General features: G+C 44.1%; 1 protein-coding gene across 2 annotated transcripts in view; it reads left to right on the forward strand.

Moving 5' to 3' along the window:
* LOC127008539 (ribonuclease 3-like) overlaps positions 1–9,512 on the forward strand; it is a 75,572-nt gene extending 66,060 nt beyond the window's left edge. For both annotated transcript variants that reach the window (XM_050880708.1, XM_050880709.1), the window contains exons 21-27: positions 18–192; positions 681–824; positions 974–1,183; positions 3,466–3,627; positions 4,266–4,426; positions 6,857–7,002; positions 7,439–9,512. In XM_050880708.1, the coding sequence (XP_050736665.1) occupies positions 18–192; positions 681–824; positions 974–1,183; positions 3,466–3,627; positions 4,266–4,426; positions 6,857–7,002; positions 7,439–8,151 (1,711 nt within the window). In that variant the 3' untranslated portion in view covers positions 8,152–9,512. The remainder of the gene's footprint in view (positions 1–17; positions 193–680; positions 825–973; positions 1,184–3,465; positions 3,628–4,265; positions 4,427–6,856; positions 7,003–7,438) is intronic.
* The last annotated feature ends 10,559 nt before the right edge of the window (positions 9,513–20,071 follow it).

Raw genomic sequence — 20,071 nt, forward strand, 5'->3', positions numbered from 1 at the left:
ATCTCCCATTCCATCAGGGCGGCCATCGTACAGAACCAGCACTTGGCCGTCTTGGCGGAAAAGCTTGGCCTGGACCAGTTCATGCTGTACGCACATGGTTCAGACCTCTGCCACGACTTTGAGCTCCGGCACGCCATGGCCAACTGCTTTGAGGCGCTGATGGGAGCGATCTTCCTGGACTCTGGGATTGAGGTGAGTCTTTATCGACCAAATGACTGCTCTCCTGTCTCTCTGAAGGTACTGGTCAACTCTTGCATCAGAGAATTGAATATCACAGGGATGAAAGAGTGAAGATACTGATTAACTCTTGCATCAGGGAGTTAGATGGTATAGGGATGAAAGAGTGGAAATACTGGTCAACTCTTGCATCAGAGAATTGACTAGCATAGGGATGAAAGAGTGAAGATATTGGTTAACTCTTGCATCAAGGAGTTAGACAGTATAGGGATGAAAAAGTGAAAATATTGTTCAACTCTTGCATCAGAGAACTTAATAGCACAGGGATGAAAGAGTGAAGATGCTGTTAACTCTTGCTTTAGGGAGTTGTGCTGTATAGGGATGAAAGAGTGGAGATACTGATCAACTTGTGCATCATGGAGTGGTATAGCATAAGTGGGGCTACTGTCTTTCCTGTGGACGAAAAGCCTAATCCACCCCTCTGTGCCGTGTTTCCCTTGCAGGAGGCAGACAAGGTGCTGAGCTCCACCCTGTTCAAGAAGGAGCCAGTGCTGCTCAACATCTGGGTCCACTACCCGCTGCACCCCATACAGGAGCAGGAGCCGGAGGGGGACCGAAAGTGGATCAAGTCCTTCCCCATACTCATGGTGAGGCCCCAAGGAAACGACACACTGACTGGCTGACCAACTTACTCACTGACTAACTAACTAACTAACTAACTCACTGACTGACTGACTAACTAACTAACTAACTAACTGACTGACTGACTGATTCACTCAATTTTTCTGTTCCTCAGAAACTCTCCAAATTTGAGGACTCCATTGGTGTTGAATTCAAGCACATCCGCCTGCTGGCCCGCGCCTTCACCGACCGCAGCATCGGCTTCAATAACCTCACGCTTGGCTCCAACCAGCGGCTCGAGTTCTTGGGGGACACAGTGCTGCAATTGGTGTCTTCCGAGTACTTGTACCGATACTTTCCAGAGCATCATGAAGGACATCTCTCGGTAGGCTTGGTTAGGTTAGGTTAGGTCGGGTTGGGTTGGCTTAGGTTAGGTCAGGTTAAGTCTCCCTCCAGCAGTATTCTTTAACACTTATCTCTCCATCTATCCATCCATCTCCAGTTTTCTCTTCTCCACATACTCGGTACTTTGTCTGCCAACACAAACACACACACTGGATCTGGATGATAATGTGCAGGGCACCTATCAGGTGTATAACAACACACACACACACACACACACACACACACACACACACACACACACACACACACACAACTGATAGTGTTGCACAGAAATACAAGTGGAATGGACTTGTTGGATAGAAATGATTTAATTGAGACAGAAGGGAGGAGGCAATTAAAAGGACATACTAGTAAGAAATTGAGTAAGGGGACTTGTTTGAAAGACATAAAGAAGTTCAGTTTTCCTCACAGGAGTGTGGATACATGGAATGGACTAAACAAAGACATTGTTGAAGTGGGCAGTGTCCATAAAATGAAGGAAAAGCTGGACAAATATAGATTGGGAGACAGTACTGTCCATGCTTGAGCTCAGGCCCTGTTTACAACAAATAGGTAAAATACAACACACAAACACACACACACACACACACACACATATATATATATATATATATATATATATATATATATATATATATATATATATATATATATATATATATATATATATCGTATATATATATATATATAAAGAAATGTTAAAGGAAATGGACCTACCAACACTGGAACAAAGAAGAGAAAGGGGAGAGCTAATACAAATTTATAAATTATTGATTAAAATGGAAGAAGTAGATAATGAGGAGTTACTACTAAGAGAAGGAATAAACACCAGGAACACAAGAGGACACAGTAAAAAATTGAGGAAGAGAAGATGCCTGAGAAACATAAAGAAATATAGCTTCCCGCAAGAAATATAGAAGTTTAGAACAGACTAAGTGAGGATGTAGTATCGGCGAAGAGTGTGTACAACTTTAAGGAAAAGGTGGGCAAATACAGATATGGAGACAGGACCACATGAGCGTAAGCCCAGGCCCTGTAAAACTACAACTAGGTACATACAACTAGGTAAATACACACACACACACACACACACACACACACACACACACACACACACATAAAATCAGAATGGAGAAATGTAGAAAGCGGAGTACCACAGGGTTCAGTATTAGCACCGATAATCTTCCTGGTATATGTAAATGACATGGCTGAAGGAGTTAATAGCTACATAAACCTGTTTGCTGATGACGCTAAATTACAAAAACATATAAGAAACAAAGAAGATTGTGAAATATTGCAAGAAGACCTATACAAAATTTGGAAATGGAGTATGGATTGGGAGATGGAATTTAATGTGAAAAAATGTCATGTTATGGAAATGGGTAAAAGTGAAACAAGACCAATCTGGATATACAAAATGGGAAATGGTGAAACATTTAAAAAAGTGCATGAAGAGAGAGACCTGGGAGTAGTGATGAGGGATGATAATCAACCAGAGAGTCATATAAATCGGATCTTTAGAGACACATATAACTTGGTGAGAAATATTGGAGTAGCATTTAGCTACATGGACAAGGACATGATGAGAAGGCTAATCACTACCATGATTAGACCAAAATTAGAATATGCAGAGGTAGTGTGGTAGAAGAAGCATATAAAGAAACTAGAAAGAATACAGAGGATGGCATCAAAAATGGTCCCAAAGTTGGAGGGATTAATATACGAGGAAAGATTAAAGGAAATGAACTTAACAACACTGGAACAAAGAAGAGAAAGGGGAGACCTAATCCAAATTTATAAATTATTAAACAAAATAGATGAAGTAGATAATGAAGAACTGCTACTAACAGAAGGAAACATAAGCAGAAATACAAGAGGACACAGTAAAAAATTGAGAAAGGGGAGATGCTTGAGAGACACAAAGAAGTATAGCTTCCCGCAACGAAATGTAGAGGTTTGGAACAGTCTGAGCGAGGATATAGTATCAGCGAGGAGTGTGCAAAGCTTTAAAGATAAGTTGGATAAATGCAGACACGGAGACGGGACTACACGAGCATAATGCCCAGGCCCTGTAAAACTACAACTAGGTAAAACTAGGTAAATACACACACATGCACAGACACTCTCTCTCTCTCTCTCTCTCTCTCTCTCTCTCTCAAGTTGGTAATAAATGTCACCTCTTGGTCAGGGAGTGCAATGGTATTGATGATGATGACTGCCCTTGCTTCCATCGCCTGTATCATCACCGCCCTTTCTCCACAGCTGCTGAGGTCGTCGCTAGTAAACAACCGGACACAGGCGGTGGTGTGCGATGACCTGGGAATGACCTCGTATGCCATGTACTCCCACCTCAAGACTGAACTCAAGACCAAGGACAGAGCTGACCTGCTGGAGGCGTTTCTCGGGGCGTTGTACATCGACAGGGTGAGGAAATGGTGCCAGTACACACACACACACACACACATTTATTTTTTTTTGTCTTTCTTTTAAGTTTAGTCTGTTGATCTGGTAGGCTTTCTTGGTGGGGCCTGATGGTCAGCCCCAGCCTGATATGCCATAGGCAAGAGTTTGGTGGCACCATCTTGCTTGGCTTATGCTTCCCCCCTGGAGCTCATTATTGATCATCTTTAGTAAGTTAATCTAGAGTGTGGGCTGATAGGTGGTCTTCAGGACAGCATGTGGGTAGTCTTAGGCCACTCAGTGATTGAAAATTGTCAGCTTGTAGCGGTTGCCAGGACTTGAACCTGGGTTCTCCGGGACGCTGTGCCTGCATGCCAACCACTCAGCCACTGCCTCCCTGACACACTGGTTTCCAAGCTCCAGACAGTCACAGCAGCCAGGCTTGGAGGAAGTGCCTAGCTTTTTTTTGTGGACTGGTCAATGATATGCACCCTATGGAGAAGTGGGAGGGGTCTATTTTGCCAAGTTACTGTGAATAGAGTGTGATTTGAACCTTTCTATTATCCACCAATAAGATTTAACCTACCTCAGCATCCACCATGATAGTTTAACCTCTTCCTCCTCCTTCTCTTCCTGTTCTTCATCCTTTTTGTCCTCTACAGGGCCTGAAATACTGCCAAACCTTCTGCCAAGTGTGTTTCTTCCCACGGCTGCATCAGTTTATCATGAACCAGGACTGGAACGACCCCAAGAGTAAGCTACAGCAGTGCTGCCTCACGCTGCGGACCATGGGTGGCGGAGAACCAGATATACCCATTTACAAGTAGGTGCTAGAATAGCCTAAGTATGGGAGTGTGAAGGGAGAGTGAGGGACAGAGAGAGCAGTGAAGGGCAGTCAGGAAATAGGTGCTGGAATTGGCTAAGTATGGGAGCATGGAAGGAGAGTGAGGGAGAGAGAGAGAGCAGTGAAGGGCAGACAGGAGGAAGGTGCACTGTAGTGAGTTATGAAGGGAGGAAGTGTGAGCATGAGGGTGAAGGATGGTATAAAAAATAGTGTTGTCCTCACAACTCTGGCACACACATCCGATACATGGACTTGTAAAGCAAGGTCCGTAGAACACAGGGTCTCCTCACTTGGCGGTGGTGGGTTGAGCTGTGGCGTCGCAACTCCCTTGCCGACTCGGAGCCCTTCCACATATCGTGTATTTTCCCCTGAGATTATGAAATAATCAAAAGATTTTCTATCCCCCACTCTCTTCCTGTTGCTCTTTAATGATCTTTCCCAAGCAAACTGTCCTATTCACTCCTGCACTGATAATTCTACTCTGCACTACTCAATGTCTTTTGAAAGAAGACCCTCCCAACAGGAATTACTTGACTAAGCTGGACACTGCAGAATGCCTATCCTCAGATATTGCTTTAATTTTTTAATAGTCTTCAGTGCCTCAAAAATTAAATTCTCCACCTGTCATCTTTACACAATCTTCCAAACACCTATCCCCTATTCTTCGGTAACTCTCGGCTGTCACCTTCTACACTAAACATTCTCGGTCACTCCTTAACTCAAAATCTTAACTGGAAACTTTGTATCTCATCTCTTGCTAGATCAGCTTCCTTGAGGTCAGGCATTCTGTATCATCTCCACCGGTTCTTTTCCCCCTCTCAGATGCTGTCTATATACAAGGGCCTTGTCTGCCCTCATATGGCATATGTATCTTATGATGGGGGGGGCTCCATACACAGCTCTGCTGGACAGGGTAGAGTCAAAGGCTCTTTGTCTCATCAACTTCCCTCCTCTCACTAGCATTGCTTACTTACTACCTCTCAAACTGTGCTGCCACAATGATGCATCTCTTCATTTTCTATTGGTATTTTCATGCTGGCTGCTCTTTTGAACTTTCTAAGTACATGCCTCCACCTCCACCTGCACTCTACTTTCTAACTTAACTCATTCCTGTAATCTTCAACCCCTTATTCAAGAATCAACCAGCATCTTCATTCTTTCATTCCCTTAGTGGTAAACTCTGCAACAGCCTTCCTTTGTGTGTTTTTCCACCTTCCCATGACAAACTCTTTCAAGAGGGGAGTATCAATCAGGACACCTCTTGAACCATTATTAACCCTTTCATGGCTAAAGCTTGCAGCGAGCGTTGGGCGTATTTGCTGTTGGTGCTAAACGCTTGCTGCAAGCTCCAGCCACACTCAAATCTCCCACGTATGAGTGTTCCAACAATATTGCTCTCAACACAGGATTGCCAATTGAGTGGGTTCTCCACTAAATTTGGTGGAAAATCATGTCAACCCAGGACAGAAAATCTACGGACGAGCAACTGGTGGATGTTGTTTTCCAATATAGCGACATTTTTGCATAGCTTCACCTATCACATGACTGATATTTTGACCAAATAGTTGTAAATTTTGCAGTTGGCAATACTGCCCTGCCAGCACCCCATCATCAAGAGATCTACAGTAGTTGCCTTACGGCTGACCATCACGCACGTATAAATGTACGTCTTCACAGGCAACACCCCCTGAACGTGCCTGTACATTTGCAGGAGAGGCTTACATTACCAAATCGTATAGATCTTGCCCTCCTCTTTCCAATGGTATTTTTGTTTTATAGCTGTGATGAATAGTTTTTGAGATACAGAGGTTAAAAGAGCGAGCACTAGCGTCACTTGGTGGTGGTGCTAAAAGCTCGCTGCGAGCGCCAGTCACACTCACAGCAAAAAACACCCCCTGAACGTGCCTGTATGTTCGCAAGAGAGGCTTACATAACCGAATCTTATAGATCTTGGCCTCCTCTTTCCAATGGTGTTTTTGTTTTGTAGCTGTGATGAATAGTTTTTGAGATATAGCGGTTAAAAGAGATCCCCTTCCCCCGCTGGGGTGCCTGAGCGCGCCTGAGGGGATAGTCTTGTTGCGAGCGCTTAGCAATGAAAGGGTTAATAATCTTCCGTTTTTACTCCCGGAGAGCAATAGTTTTGCAGGCTTTTTTCCATTTTTAAGAATAGAGGACTGAAGGAGGTGCTGAACACCTCGAGAATCACTGTTTTGAGAGCGTCCTTCCCTGCCACCTCAAGCACTAGTGGTTTTTATTTTTTTACAGCAAGGGAAGCAGCTCAAGGGAAAAAATACTATAAAAAAAAGCTAGGTGCTGCTCCACTAATAGAAATAGAAAGAGTGGTCAGAAGGGCGATCAATTTTGTAAGAAGAGGTGTCTTGATGCTCTCCTCTTAACTCTGTGTTCCAGGGTCATTGAGTGCAAGGGCCCCACCAACACACGCGTCTACACAGTGGCCGTTTACTTCCGAGGTCAGCGGCTGGCCAAGGCGTCGGGGCATTCCATCCAGCAGGCAGAGATGAATGCTGCCCGGGAGGCACTCATGAACTCCAAAGGTAAGTTTGTTCCTGAAGGTTCCTCACATGTTGGTACTCACCACAGGACTGCCAAGCCTCTTCCTCTCACATCCACTCATGTAGGAAACCAATTCTTGCCTGTCTGTTTGGTATGCTGCTGCTAACTATGTCTCGTTTGTCTATTCATCTATATCCATTCGGTTGTCTTTATATTTATCAGTCTTAGATAACCAATTCTTGCCTGTAACTGTATCTGCTTATCTCTTCATCTATTGTAGGTAACCAGTTCTTCTCTGTGTCTTTTTAGCATCAAACCATTACTTGTCTGCCTAGCTATCCATAAATCTATCTACCTATGTATTTAACAACCACTACCTCTGCCACAGCCAATTACAGCCCAATCTGTCTTCCTATCTACTTAACAATGTACCACCTCCATTACAGCCACTAACAGCCCAATTTCCCCACTTTTCAGAGCTGTTCCCGCAATTGGACCACCAGCGTCGAGTTATTGAAAAAAGTGTCAAGATCCAAGGCATCAGCAAGACAAACTTTCGCGTGAGAGGCAAGGGCCGGGGGGTGGGGAGAACATGGAGAGGAAGCTGGAGAGAGGAGGAGAGGCGAGGTGATAGAGACAGACCCAAGGAGAGAGAGAAACAGGATAGCAGAGAGAGCGACAGATGGAGAGATGGAGAGAAGAGGCCAGTGAGAGAGAAACAGCAGAGCACTGATGGCCCCAGGGTGACAAAGTCCTGGGAGAAGGAGAAACCATGGTCAGAAAAGGACTGGGAGAGGAGCCATGCAGACAGAGAGAGACAAGGAGAGTTCAAGAGAGGCAGGACAGACTTTGATGATTTTAAGAGAGGCAGGGCAGGATCAGTTGACTCTAAACAAGGGCGAAGAGATTCAGATGATTCCAGGCGTGGAAGGAACGACTCCGAGGACTCCAGAAGAGGCCGGAGTGAGTTTGAGGAAGACAGAAGACACAGAAACGAAAACGAGAGCAGATCTTTCTCAGGCTCTGAACCACGATCGAGAGGATACTCCAGACACATCTCCAAGGATGTTCCTGACGCAGACAAACACCGTGAGAGACACAGAGAACACCCACGCAGCCGCCTCAGCCCTCTACCACACCGAGATAGTGGTGCAAAAAGTGGACACCATGTGCGGGGGGATTATGACTGAAGAGAAGGGACCAAGTGATAAGGTAACAGCTCTTAGCGAGTGTAGTGACTGGTGATGGCTGTGGCCGCTCCTCAGATTGATTGGTTGACTCGATTCAGGGCAATGAGAGAACACAACCAAAGAGGAGGTGAAGTGCCTGCAATCTCAACTCCATTTCATGTACGAGGGTGTCAGATGGAAGATGTTTGGTCAGCCAGCAGCCTGTATCCTTCCACTGTATTAGGGAATTGTGGGAAGGAGAAGTATTGGTATGGTCCTCCAGAGTGTACCAGTGAATGGGATGAAGGACTGAAGATACTACTGGCCAACACTTGCATTAAGCTGCGTCCACACTTGGCCTTGTGAGCTCCACTCTTCCCCGTGGGGTGTTCCCAGGAGCGGATTTTGGGGTGAGCGAGGGGCAATACCGCTCTGTTCTGGTGATCTAGGCTGGAGGCATTTCAGAGTGTGGGACAACAGTGCACCAGGCAGCAGGTCACCAATAGCTGTTTGCATTCATGGAAAAGAGTATTTTTTTTGGCATTATACAGCACATTTTTCCTCAGCAAATCATAAAATACATTGATGAGCATCCTTGTATAGATCTCAAGGTCAGTGTCACTTTCTTTCTCAAGTTGGGAGAAAAGTTGAGTGAAGCTTCCTCTCCCGCTGCATCTTGAGACCCACCACATCCATCACCACGAACTTCCTTGAACACAACAACTGGACACGGGTCAGCACACCACTGACCTCCTCAAGCAATATCCGTGTCTATGGGAGTTTAGGAACAAGGACTGCAAGAACAAGCATGTAAGAAGTGCAAGTTTGAATGCATTGGCCAAAGAATTAATGAGTACAATGAGTTGTGTCGCGGTACTAGATGATATAATGAAGAAGTTGCATAAGGTGAAGTGGAAACAGTAAAAGCAACGCAGACCCAGAATTCAGGAGCAGGGACAGAAATGTATACACCCAAGCTCTGGCTGTTGTGTGGCTGCATGCCTCAGTTTTCATAGCATGAATACACCTGTGTGGCAGACACACCACCCACTGTGGAAAAGTGCAGGTGACAAGGCCTAGTGTGGACGGAGCAGGCTTTAGGGAGTTGTATGAAAGGGGAAGTAGAGTGGTATTGTCTTCCAGAGTGAACCAGCAAAATGAAGACACTGCTGGTTACCCTTGCATGTAGGAAGGTAGACATACTTGTGAAGGGCTCAAAGCTTTTTTTAAAGAGGATCATGAAGAGGGATGAAAGAGTGAGGATGCTGTTCAACTCTTATGCTAGGAAGCTGTAATGGGAGAGTGAATGCTGTTGACTCTTAGTCATAAGAAAGTGAAGTTGGTTTTGTAAAACTGAACTCAAATAGAGTGTCTCAAATGATTCAGCAGCTTTTGTCCGAGTTTTTGATTCCAGAGAATGTAGATACAGCTCCTTAACACCCCCCCCATACACACACACACACACACACACACACACACATAGAGAGTGTGGCCAACTCCATCACAGGCGTCAGGTTACTAAAAAGGTGGTGGTGGTGGTGGTATTGCAGCCCGTCTAGTGGCAAGAATAAGCTCAGCCCACCAGGAGGGACATGATGCCATCACTTCCTTGGAGCTGACTGGTTGACAGAAATTCATGGGAAAAGAGAAAAAAATGACAACTATTCCATTTATCAGCTCACGGGAAATATCAGTTTATCATCTCAAGCATTTTGTGCAGTTTCTTGTACAAAGAAAAGTTCCTCATTTTATCATGATGGAGTCTGAAAAATATAGTTTATAATCTTTGACACAGAAATTTACTGCCTACTGAGCCCAAAGTTGCAGTGAAACTCGAAAAATAATTTGGGTAAATTTTTTGTATTTTTTCATTCTGGAATGAAATTGAATAAAAGTTGTAGAAAATCATCTGTACAACTCAACTGTGAAATCAGATCATTATTTGGGCAGACCTTTTGGCTGGAATTCCGTGATTCCCCCCAAAATCCAACTTCTGCTTCCCACTCCTCTGAACGCTCCTGTGAACAAGATATTGGTTCATCTGGAACATCACGTATATTAGTGGAGGTGTCAAGACTACGCTCAGCATGCACACAACGAGCAGAAACTAAAGGAAGACCGCCGAAACAGATCGTCTGAGGAAACATAATCGCTCTGCAGACGCCATGATGCGTAGGCAGGAACTGTAGACTATTTTTAGCATGGAGTGGTGTAAGGGACAAAAGAGGTGCCGGTTAGTCACTTAGCATCGACAGAGACATAGTTACGCATGTCCTTCAAATTCCAGATAGCTTCTCGCTCTCCGGCGCTGTCGTCATGTTCGTTGCCCACATCTGATGGAACTATATGACACCAGCGGCATCAATGTCATTAAGGGGTTAAAGAGATACAGGAGAGAGTGAGACAGAGAAGGTTGCAATGTTTGGGACATGTGAGAAGAGAGACAGAGGGCAGAGTGTTCAAGATGGTGGAGGAAATGGAGATACAGTACCTGGAAGGAGACCAGTTAGAAGAGCAAGAACATGGAGAGGAACACTGCAACAAGACTTGAGTGTTAGAAATAGAGGAAGGATTAGTACTGGATTGAACAAGATGGAAGAGGATCACTGCAAGTCCGACCCCAAGAATGGGAGAATATTGACTAAAAATTAAAAAGAAAAAGAAGAAATTCTTTTGTTCTTGAATCCTCCCACAGGACACCTCACACACCCTGATCGTAAACACAAGACAGCATCTTATAAGTCTCTATCCTGTCGCCTCTTGCCCCTCTGTACGCCAGTGTTGGTAGTCTAAGATTCTTTGGCTGTTCCTCATAACTCAAGTTTCTGAGTGTTGGTATTATCTTACTTGCTCTTATTTGTAGGTTTGCTATTGATTCTTTTGTGAGCTATGGGGCCCTTACATGATTGGCATACTCCAAAGGGGGTCTGACTAGTGCAACATTGACACTTAAATATTTCCTCATCCAGAGAAACAAATGTCCTCCTAACCAGGGGTGTGGAGTCTGAGTCGGTGGAGTCGCCTACTTTAGGCCGGAGTTGGTGTCAGACTAAGAGTTGGTAAAAATACCTCCAATTCCGACTCCTTTACATAATCATTTATCGTGTAATGTAGTAGTGAAGTTTTTTTATATTTTTTTTTACGTGTTGCATATAGCACCTGTAGACTTTCTTGAGCGGCCTCTTTGGCAATCCCAGCCCGTTACTGCCATGATATATGACTGCTAGGCCAGTTTTGCTACTTCGTGGGGAATTCCAACAAGATTGTGGGAGAAATTACCTTTTGTGGGGGCTCTTATGGGCAGACATTTCAGGCAAGCATTATGGGTTAGGTTATTATGGTGTGAATACTGATTTAACGTGGATTTTATTGTGTGTAATAATGTTATATTTCATGATATTTCGCCTGATTAAATAATTATGTAGATAATTGGGAAATTATTAGACTATGTTGGAGAAAACATATCCAATGACACATGAAAGTGTATATGTATGTGCCCTGATTTCTATTCAGAAAGCACGTGTTCGATTCCTGGCACAAGTGGTTTGTTGAGATGTTTTTCTGTTGTTTAAAGACAGTTTCTTGATGTATATGTATGTATGTATGTTTTGTACTGAACGTATCTGATTCCTGTAGTACTCATACACGTCTCCACTCTCTATAGTCTATTCATTTGGGCAAGGCCACTCACGGTAGCTTAGTCCCAGCGACTCCACTTCCCCCTTCTGGCTGGGTAGCTCCGAGCTGGATGATGTAACCTACTTGTCATGTTAAGTAGTCAACATAAAATGGTAAGTAGTAATAATAAAATGTTAAGTAGTCAACATAAAATGCATAATTAAATTAAATTACCTTGGGCAATGCTTGAACAAATTAGCGGTTTGTGTTAGATGAGCATTTTATGTTGACTACTTAACATTTTATTATTACCACTTACCATTTTATGTTGACTACTTAACATGACAAGTAGGTTACATCCAGCTTGGAGCTACCCAGCCAGAAGGGGAAAGTGGAGTCGCTGGGACTAAGCTACCATGAGTGGCCTTGCCCAAATGAAGACTACAGTCAACCTGATCGAGGCAGCTCAGCAGTTGACAAGAAATGCTCATCTGAGATAGACTGAGGCACTGCCCGCCACTTATTATATTAATTTACATACGTAAGATCATTGAATATTCTGTGATTATAGCAGTTAGCTGATGAAAATGACACACACACACACAGGCACACACACACTGCTGTCGAGACTACACACACACACACACACACAATAAGAGAGCGAACACGCGTTGTGTTATTTGGTGTCCCCACCGTCAACGCTTTTGTTTACAAACACTGGTCTCTCGTGAACTGCACATGCTCAGACCAGCAAGCGTAGACCTGTACAGTCTCACAAAGCTTTTTAACCATAATTATTAAGAGTTGCTGGAAGGCTGAATCAGACATACAGTACCACAACCACCATCCCCGCTGTTTCTAGAACGACACTCTGTACGAGTTGTATTTATATGTACAGAGTGTCGTTCTAGAAACAGCGAGGATGGTGGTACTGTATGTCTGATTCAGCCTTCCAGCAACTACTCTTAATGTGTTAAAAAGCTTTGTGAGACTGTACAGGGCTACGCTTACTGGTCTGAACATGCACATTTCACAAGAGACCAGTGTTTGTAAACAAAAGCGCCAGCTTTTAAAGATGGGACACCAAATAACACAACACCGGGTGCCTTCAATACCATGGCATGCTCACAAACAAATATGGAATATCAAATTTGAGGCAGTGAATAATCATTTTTTGGGCAAAGTTAAATGATTTTTCTTTGATATATTGATTTTTGAGTAACATAAAAAAATAACCTAGTGTTTTAATGTTGATGATCTAAGTATGAAATCACTTCACCAAAGATATTTCATACCCCGAAGTTTTTTCACACAACACCGGGCGCCCGGGCCATGTGTAGGAAGGAGACAACGTTTTTTTCTGAGAGGCGGAAAAAAGTAGCGATTATCGCTAGTTTGGTTACAAAAGTAACGAAGATACCGATATATATATTTAAATAAGTTGCGGATGGCCGATAACCCGATTTTGTTATCAGTGATAAAGTATCGTGATAACTTATTGCGATAACGCCCAGCTATGTCGATGAGATGATGATGACGTATAGAATGGTAAGAAATACAGGAATAGCATTAGACCAAAATTGGAATATGTGGAAACTGTGTGGCCTCCCCATAAGAAGAAACACGTAAAAAAACTAGAAAGAATACAAAGGATGGCAACGAAAATTGTTCCAGAACTGGAGGGATTGTCACGAAGAAAGGTTAAAGGAAATGGACCTGCCAACATTGGAACAAACAAGAGAAAGGGGAGAACTGATACAAATTTATAAGTTGTGGAATGGAATGGAACAAGTAGATAATGAGGAGTTACTACTAAGAGAAGTAAGAAACACCAGCAACACAAGATGACGCAGTAAAAAATTGAGAAAAGGAAGATGCTTGAGACAAAAAAATATAGCTCCCCACAAAGAAACATAGATGTTTGGAACAGACTAAGTGAGGATGTAGTATTGGCAAAGAGTGTGCACAATCTATCAGTCAATCAATGGGGGCATACGCCAGGGGGTGCATCGCCTCACCCACCCTACGCCGCCAAGCCCGGGAATCCTTCCAGACGAGTCTCCATGCAGGCTCCCTGCCCAACCCGAGTACCTCCTGGCAAGATCTATTGACTTGCTCCAGCCACGAACTCCGTGGGCGTCCCCTCGGCCTCCTCCACTCAGGATTGTCTCTTTCAGAGACAACCTGATGAGCAGGATCAGTTTCCGGAAAACGTGCCACGTGCCCCTATAGCCGGAGTTGGCGTTGACGGACTATGCAGGTAATATATGTCGAATCAGTCTCACAGAGTACAGGTAACTCTCGATTTACGCGAGTATTGTGTCCTTAAAGAGGTCGCATAAATCAAAAACAATGTAAATCAAACAAGAGGTAGGTTTCTATCGAAAAATAAATATTCACTTCATTTAGTGGAGAGAAAGAGAGAGAGAGAGAGAATATCCATATCACCGAGATATCCACTCAGGCACTCAGTCTCAGCCTCACTCGTGTGAGAAGGAAATGAGGGACACCATGAGCGACTGGCTAGTATTGGTACCGGTACTGTACCGTATAACTGGTACCGTTAGTACTGGTACTGGTACCGGTACCTGCCCACCCCTATTGTTGAGTAGCGTGGTAGCATGGGTACTGTATTGTTGTTCAAGTGCCGCGTGGGAAGAACTGAGCTCAGCTGTGTCATGTGTGGCTGCGGTGCCGTGTGAGTCCAGTTGCGTGAGACATCTGGTGGCCACTCCATAAAATATCGCATATAAGTAAAAAAATGTGTAAATTAAACATTTATATGGATTTTGGACCCCACGTTATTTCAAAAACGCGTAAACCAAACGCGTAAATCGAGAGTTACCTGTAGTCGCCAGTTTGACACAAAGTCATTCCAGCGATATCCCATGATTCTGCGTAGACACTTATTACCAAAGGCATCAATCCGCCTCTCCAAGTTCCCATTTAGTGTCCATGTCTCACAACCATAGAGTAAGACAGGGAGCACAAGGGACTTGAAGATCCGGATCTTTGTCCTTCTGCACAGGTACCGACAACGCCATATACTCGCGTTGAGCGAGTCCATAACACCGTGGGCCAGACCAATCCGCCGTAAGACTTCCTGGCCAGACTCACCGTTGTCATGAACTACGCTACCAAGATATTTGAAACTTTCTGAGATCTCAACGTCCTCACCACACCCATGAACAGACTGTACTGTGTCATCCAGCAAGCCTCCAAACGCCTGTACCTTGGTCTTGGCCCAGGAGACCTGAAGTCCCAAGGGCTTCACCTCCTTGTGCAGTGCCTCGAGAGCCATCACCAAAACCTCCAGCAACTCTGCTAGGATTACTGCATCATCGGCAAAAACAAGGCCAGTGACCCTGGTATTGACAATGGATGCTCCGCAATGACTCTGGTCCACAACTCTGCCCAGTACCCAGTCCATACAAGTGTTGAAAAGCGATGGAGCAAGGACACAGCCCTGCCTCACTCTCGCATTCACGGGAAAGAAGCTGGTCAAGCCCCCCCAACACTTCACAGCACACTCTGTCCCAGAATACAGGCCAGTCAGCAGACCAATAGTCCTCGCAGGAATCCCACAGAGTTGCAGAAGATCCCAGAGTGCCTCGTGATGCACTGAATCAAACGCCTTCTTGAGATCGACACAGGCTGCAAGCATCCCCTGTTGAAACTCGCGTTGGTGCTCCACCAGTATGTGAAGCGCTAGGATACGGTCAGTTGTTGACTTGCCAGGCGTGAACCCAGACTGTTCAGGTCTCTGCAGCTTCAGCAGCTGGCTGTGAATTCGCATCAGCAATAGGTGGGCAAGCACCTTGCCTGGCACACTGAGCAGCGTAATACCACGGTAGTTGTTGCAGTCCTGGCCCTTTCCCTATCCAGATAGGTACGACCAACCCCCTCTTCCAGTCAGGAGGAATGGTACTGGACTGCAATATGGCAGTCAAGATCACATGCAACCCACGGATCATGGCATCACCTCCAGCTTTGAGCAGCTCCGCACTGATGTTACAGGCGTCAAGTGCCTTCCCACCCCTCAACTTGGCCACAGCCTCTCTGACCTCAATCAGAGAGGGTGGGCTTTCATCAATGGGTGGGTCAGCATCTGTCACCTACAACCCAGCAACTGGAAGCTGCCCACGTGGAGGGTCCGCCATGTACAGCTGCACAAAGTACTCAGCCCAACGAGCCCTCTACCCATCCATGTCCAACACGAGGCAGCCGTCAGCTGTTCGTATAGTGCTCACCTGAGAGGGAGACTTGGAGCAGAGCTTCTTCAGGGCTCGTTAAGCAGGTCGAAGGTCATTCGCATTTAAATGGCCCTCGACTTCCTCAGCGAGACCCCTGACATACTTCTCCTTGTCTCTCCTCAGGAGAGCTCTAGTCCTACGTGACATGCCCTGTATTGGCCCCGATTCCTAGCAAGTCTGGCAGCGTGACTCTCCTCAATATTCTCTAGTGTCTCCACCAAGGCAAAGCCACTCCTAGATCTCGGGCGCTCTCCAATGCACTCCTTGGCAGCTTGCAGAGTCTCATGTTTGAAGGTATCCCACAACTCTACAGGGTCCTCCAGGGTGCCAAGCACTGTGAACCAATTTGAGACTGTCAGTGCATACTCCTGAGCACATGCCAGGTCCTTCAGCCTCTCGAGATGAAACACAGTAGTGTTGCATCTCGAGATTCTTTTTGATCTGACACGAAGCTTGAGTGTCGCAACAACAAGCCTATGGTCAGTTGCAAAGAACTCAGCACTCCGGAAAAACTGGACAAATACAAATATGGAGACGGGACCACACGAGCATAAGCCCAGGCCCTGTAAAACTAGCAAGGGAAATACAACTAGGTAAATACATGTACAAACAGACAGTAGCAAGTGGTTTTGTACGGAATCGTTTACTGTCAAAAGTTTGGAATAAAATTATCTGGTTACATGTTTTCATTTCTTTTCATTTTAGATTTTTTATCAAAAACATTATAACGACACGACGTTAGGATAAGACCTGCAAGTAAACCCTCAGTTTTGCGGACTAATTAGGGGACCTTGCTCTCAAGATGCCGAAAGTAATTTAACCCTTTCCATACATGGTGCAGATGTCGGCGTCATGGTATAGAAAGGGTGAAGAGGAAATGGAAAAGGATTAATCCTCTTCTAAACTTCTTAATCCTCTTCTAAACCTCTAAATCCTCTTCCATTTCCTCTTAACCCTCTCGCGCACCATAAGTTTCCGATAAGTTTCTGTTTCACTCACCATGCATTTCTCAGGATCCCCAAACTATTCGAAAATCCGTATAAAATTAGTGGCCCTGGGCTGTGTTTGAGAGAGGGAATCGGGACTCTCGGAACGTCCCGAGTGCTCTCAAATGCGTGACATGGCGGCACGAGTTGCCAACTCGGCAAGTCTGCTGGCTCCCGGCTTTGAGAGGTGGAGCGCCTTTCTGCTGTGATGACGTCATCAGCAAATATGGCAGCCCAAACAAACACATATAAGTGTTTCCATTGCATTTCACCTCTTTGTGCCACCATAACCACTGCAGCTTCCTTTTCATCTTCTGTTGTAAGGAGTTCGTCAGCCAGGACAGCTAGTAATGCATGTTAAACATCACCAGGAATATCAGCGTAAGCCATTTTGCTGTGAGTGAGACACCGTTACCATATCAACGACGAGGCTTAGTAAAAGGACGGCCTTTATCTCCACTCTTGCAGCACTCATGGAGCACTGGCAGTTACTGCAGCAAGAATTTCTTTTACACTATGATTTTCAAGGTGTTGGCCCTGAGGGAGTAAGCCGTTTCAAAGGCTGTAGTCGGGACAGAAAGGGACAACTACCTCCCGAACCAAGACAAAGACCAAACGAGAAATCCCAGGCCACCTGTGACATCAAGACCAAGATCAAGATCATAGATACAGCAAACACTGCTCTCATTCATGTGGTATGCTCTCCCTACGGGAACGTAACTCATCCCAAAACGTAACTTCTCCTAAATCTGAATTTTTCTGCAAGGTGAACACCTATCTCAAATGCTTTGGGGTGTTTTCAGCAGGTATTTTGGTAAAACAGTGTTCCCACTCACGCCATGGCTACTTGGTGTGACGAGCGGGAAATTTAAAAATCCTAAAAAAATTCTTCCATGACAATCTGTATAAAACCGAAACCGTACCATGTAAGGGATGACTGTATGTATAATCATAACAATGACCTTACTAAACGTAAGTATATAGTTTTTATTGTGTGCATTATGCACATTGTCTATATAGTGTATTTAACTTGGATGTAAATACATGCAAAATTATTGATAGATAGGTACTGTACCTTGAGTGATATAATGTTGCCGTGACCGACTGACCATTCCTGTGTGCCTCCCAAAAGTTCGCCCGTTTCAAAATCCACGACTCAAAATAATAAAAGAGAATACCTGAACAACTTAGAACATTATACTATTGTTAAATTTGGAAAAAAGAAACTAACTAATAAATTGATAACGTACGTACTTATATGACACCAGTGCTTCAAATTTTTGTGATGGTATGACGTGTGTGTGTGTGTGTGTGTGTGTGTGTGCTAGTTGTAGTATGCTTCTGGAAGAGGCACCATTTAGAAACTTAGCGTACTGGTGTGCGGGTGGCAGCCCCAAATTTCGTAAACATCATAATGTGTTATTTTAAACACTTTAATGACACTCACAAACACTTTGCATTTTCTATCACACTTAGGTCCTGGAGTGATAGATAAGACTTTCTTGTGGTGTAAATACATCCTTCATTTGAATGGGAACCACAAGGAGGAAATTCTTTAAACAAGTTGTCTGAAAACGACATACAAATTGCAGTTGAGACAGAGTGTGCGGACTTAAACAAAATTGGTAACCATGGTTTGAACTAAAGTAATCGAGAGATTGGAAGTCAGATAAAGTTAGGAGGACGAGATGGCTAGCTTGCAGTTACTGTGTGCGGTCAGTTCAAAAATGACTCTCTGGCTGGGGCCGTCCAGGACAGCAGGAGGCAGATACTGGGGGGGGAACTCTCGCACGATGACACGTTTCGCGTCATCAAAGGGTAAAAGGTCCTGGCGCACGATGACGCGAAACGTGTCATAAAAGTAAAAAAAAAAATGATTAAAAATTAAGTTTTCGATGAAAGTGCGTCAAATTTGGGAGCGTCATTTGTTGGGATAAGTTTCTTAATGGTAACATATGGCAACTTTTCTAAGGAACGAAGATGAGGAGCTTTGAGTGATTTTTATTTGTTAGCCTACTCTGACGGGAGAGGAAAAAAACACAGTTTTCTCGGTGTAACTCGGGAACTGATAGGCTTATGAAGATTTTGAGGATACCATAAGAATCCTCACTAAATTCCACTTCAAAACATATATTCGGCTAAAAAAGTTGGCCCACAAGATTTTGAGCTAGCGAGTGGGGAAGAGTTGGTACTTTGGTTTCATTGTCTACAATACTCTATACGGAGACTTGAAACAAGTTTGTATATATATATATATATATATATATATATATATATATATATATATATATATATATATATATATATATATATATATATATATATATTTTCCTCTATTTTTATGTGCGCATGCTCTAGTACAAGTCTTTATGAAGCCATTGATACCAAATTTGTTGGGGTACGATATATCTGTGAGGGTAAAATACGTCCGGGAATGTAGAGTACCGCGGCAGCAAAAAAAGGCTGGTCGGGCCTGAGAAATGTATGATGAGTGGAACGGAAACTTACTGGAAACTTACGGTGCGCGAGAGGGTTAATAATAATAATAATAATAATAATAATAATAATAATAATAATAATAATAATAAATAAATAAAAAGTTTTGCAGAAGAGGGGGAGGAGGGCCGGAGTCAGAGTCGGAGTCGCAACCTTAAAATTTCCTGGAGTTGGTCGGAGTTGGAAATTTTTAACTCCCGACTCCACACCCCTGCTCCTAACCAGTCCTCTTCTTATTATTTTGTTTAATGGCGCTATTTTCCCTTATGGGGTTGGACATTCCACTATTCAATCAGCTTTATTTATTTTCTCTGTGCAGTGTCCTGGAAAGTCTGGCTTACTGTCAACTACTATGCCACTGTCTTCCTCAGAGTTGACTTCATTCATTTGCTCACTCCTGCAATACCCCGCAGCTCCAGTCTCACATTTGCAAATTCACACGTATTCACACCATTGGCCAACCGCTATTGTTAGTTTATATTTTCATCGTTTGTTTTTTTCTTTTGTTTGACTGATTGGCCTAACTGACACATGGACTTTTCTTATTGCACCCCTGAGGTAATTTGCATTTAATGGAAAATGGTTAAA

The sequence above is a fragment of the Eriocheir sinensis genome, chromosome 38, assembly GCF_024679095.1.
Source record: "Eriocheir sinensis breed Jianghai 21 chromosome 38, ASM2467909v1, whole genome shotgun sequence".
Classification (NCBI taxonomy): domain Eukaryota; kingdom Metazoa; phylum Arthropoda; class Malacostraca; order Decapoda; family Varunidae; genus Eriocheir; species Eriocheir sinensis.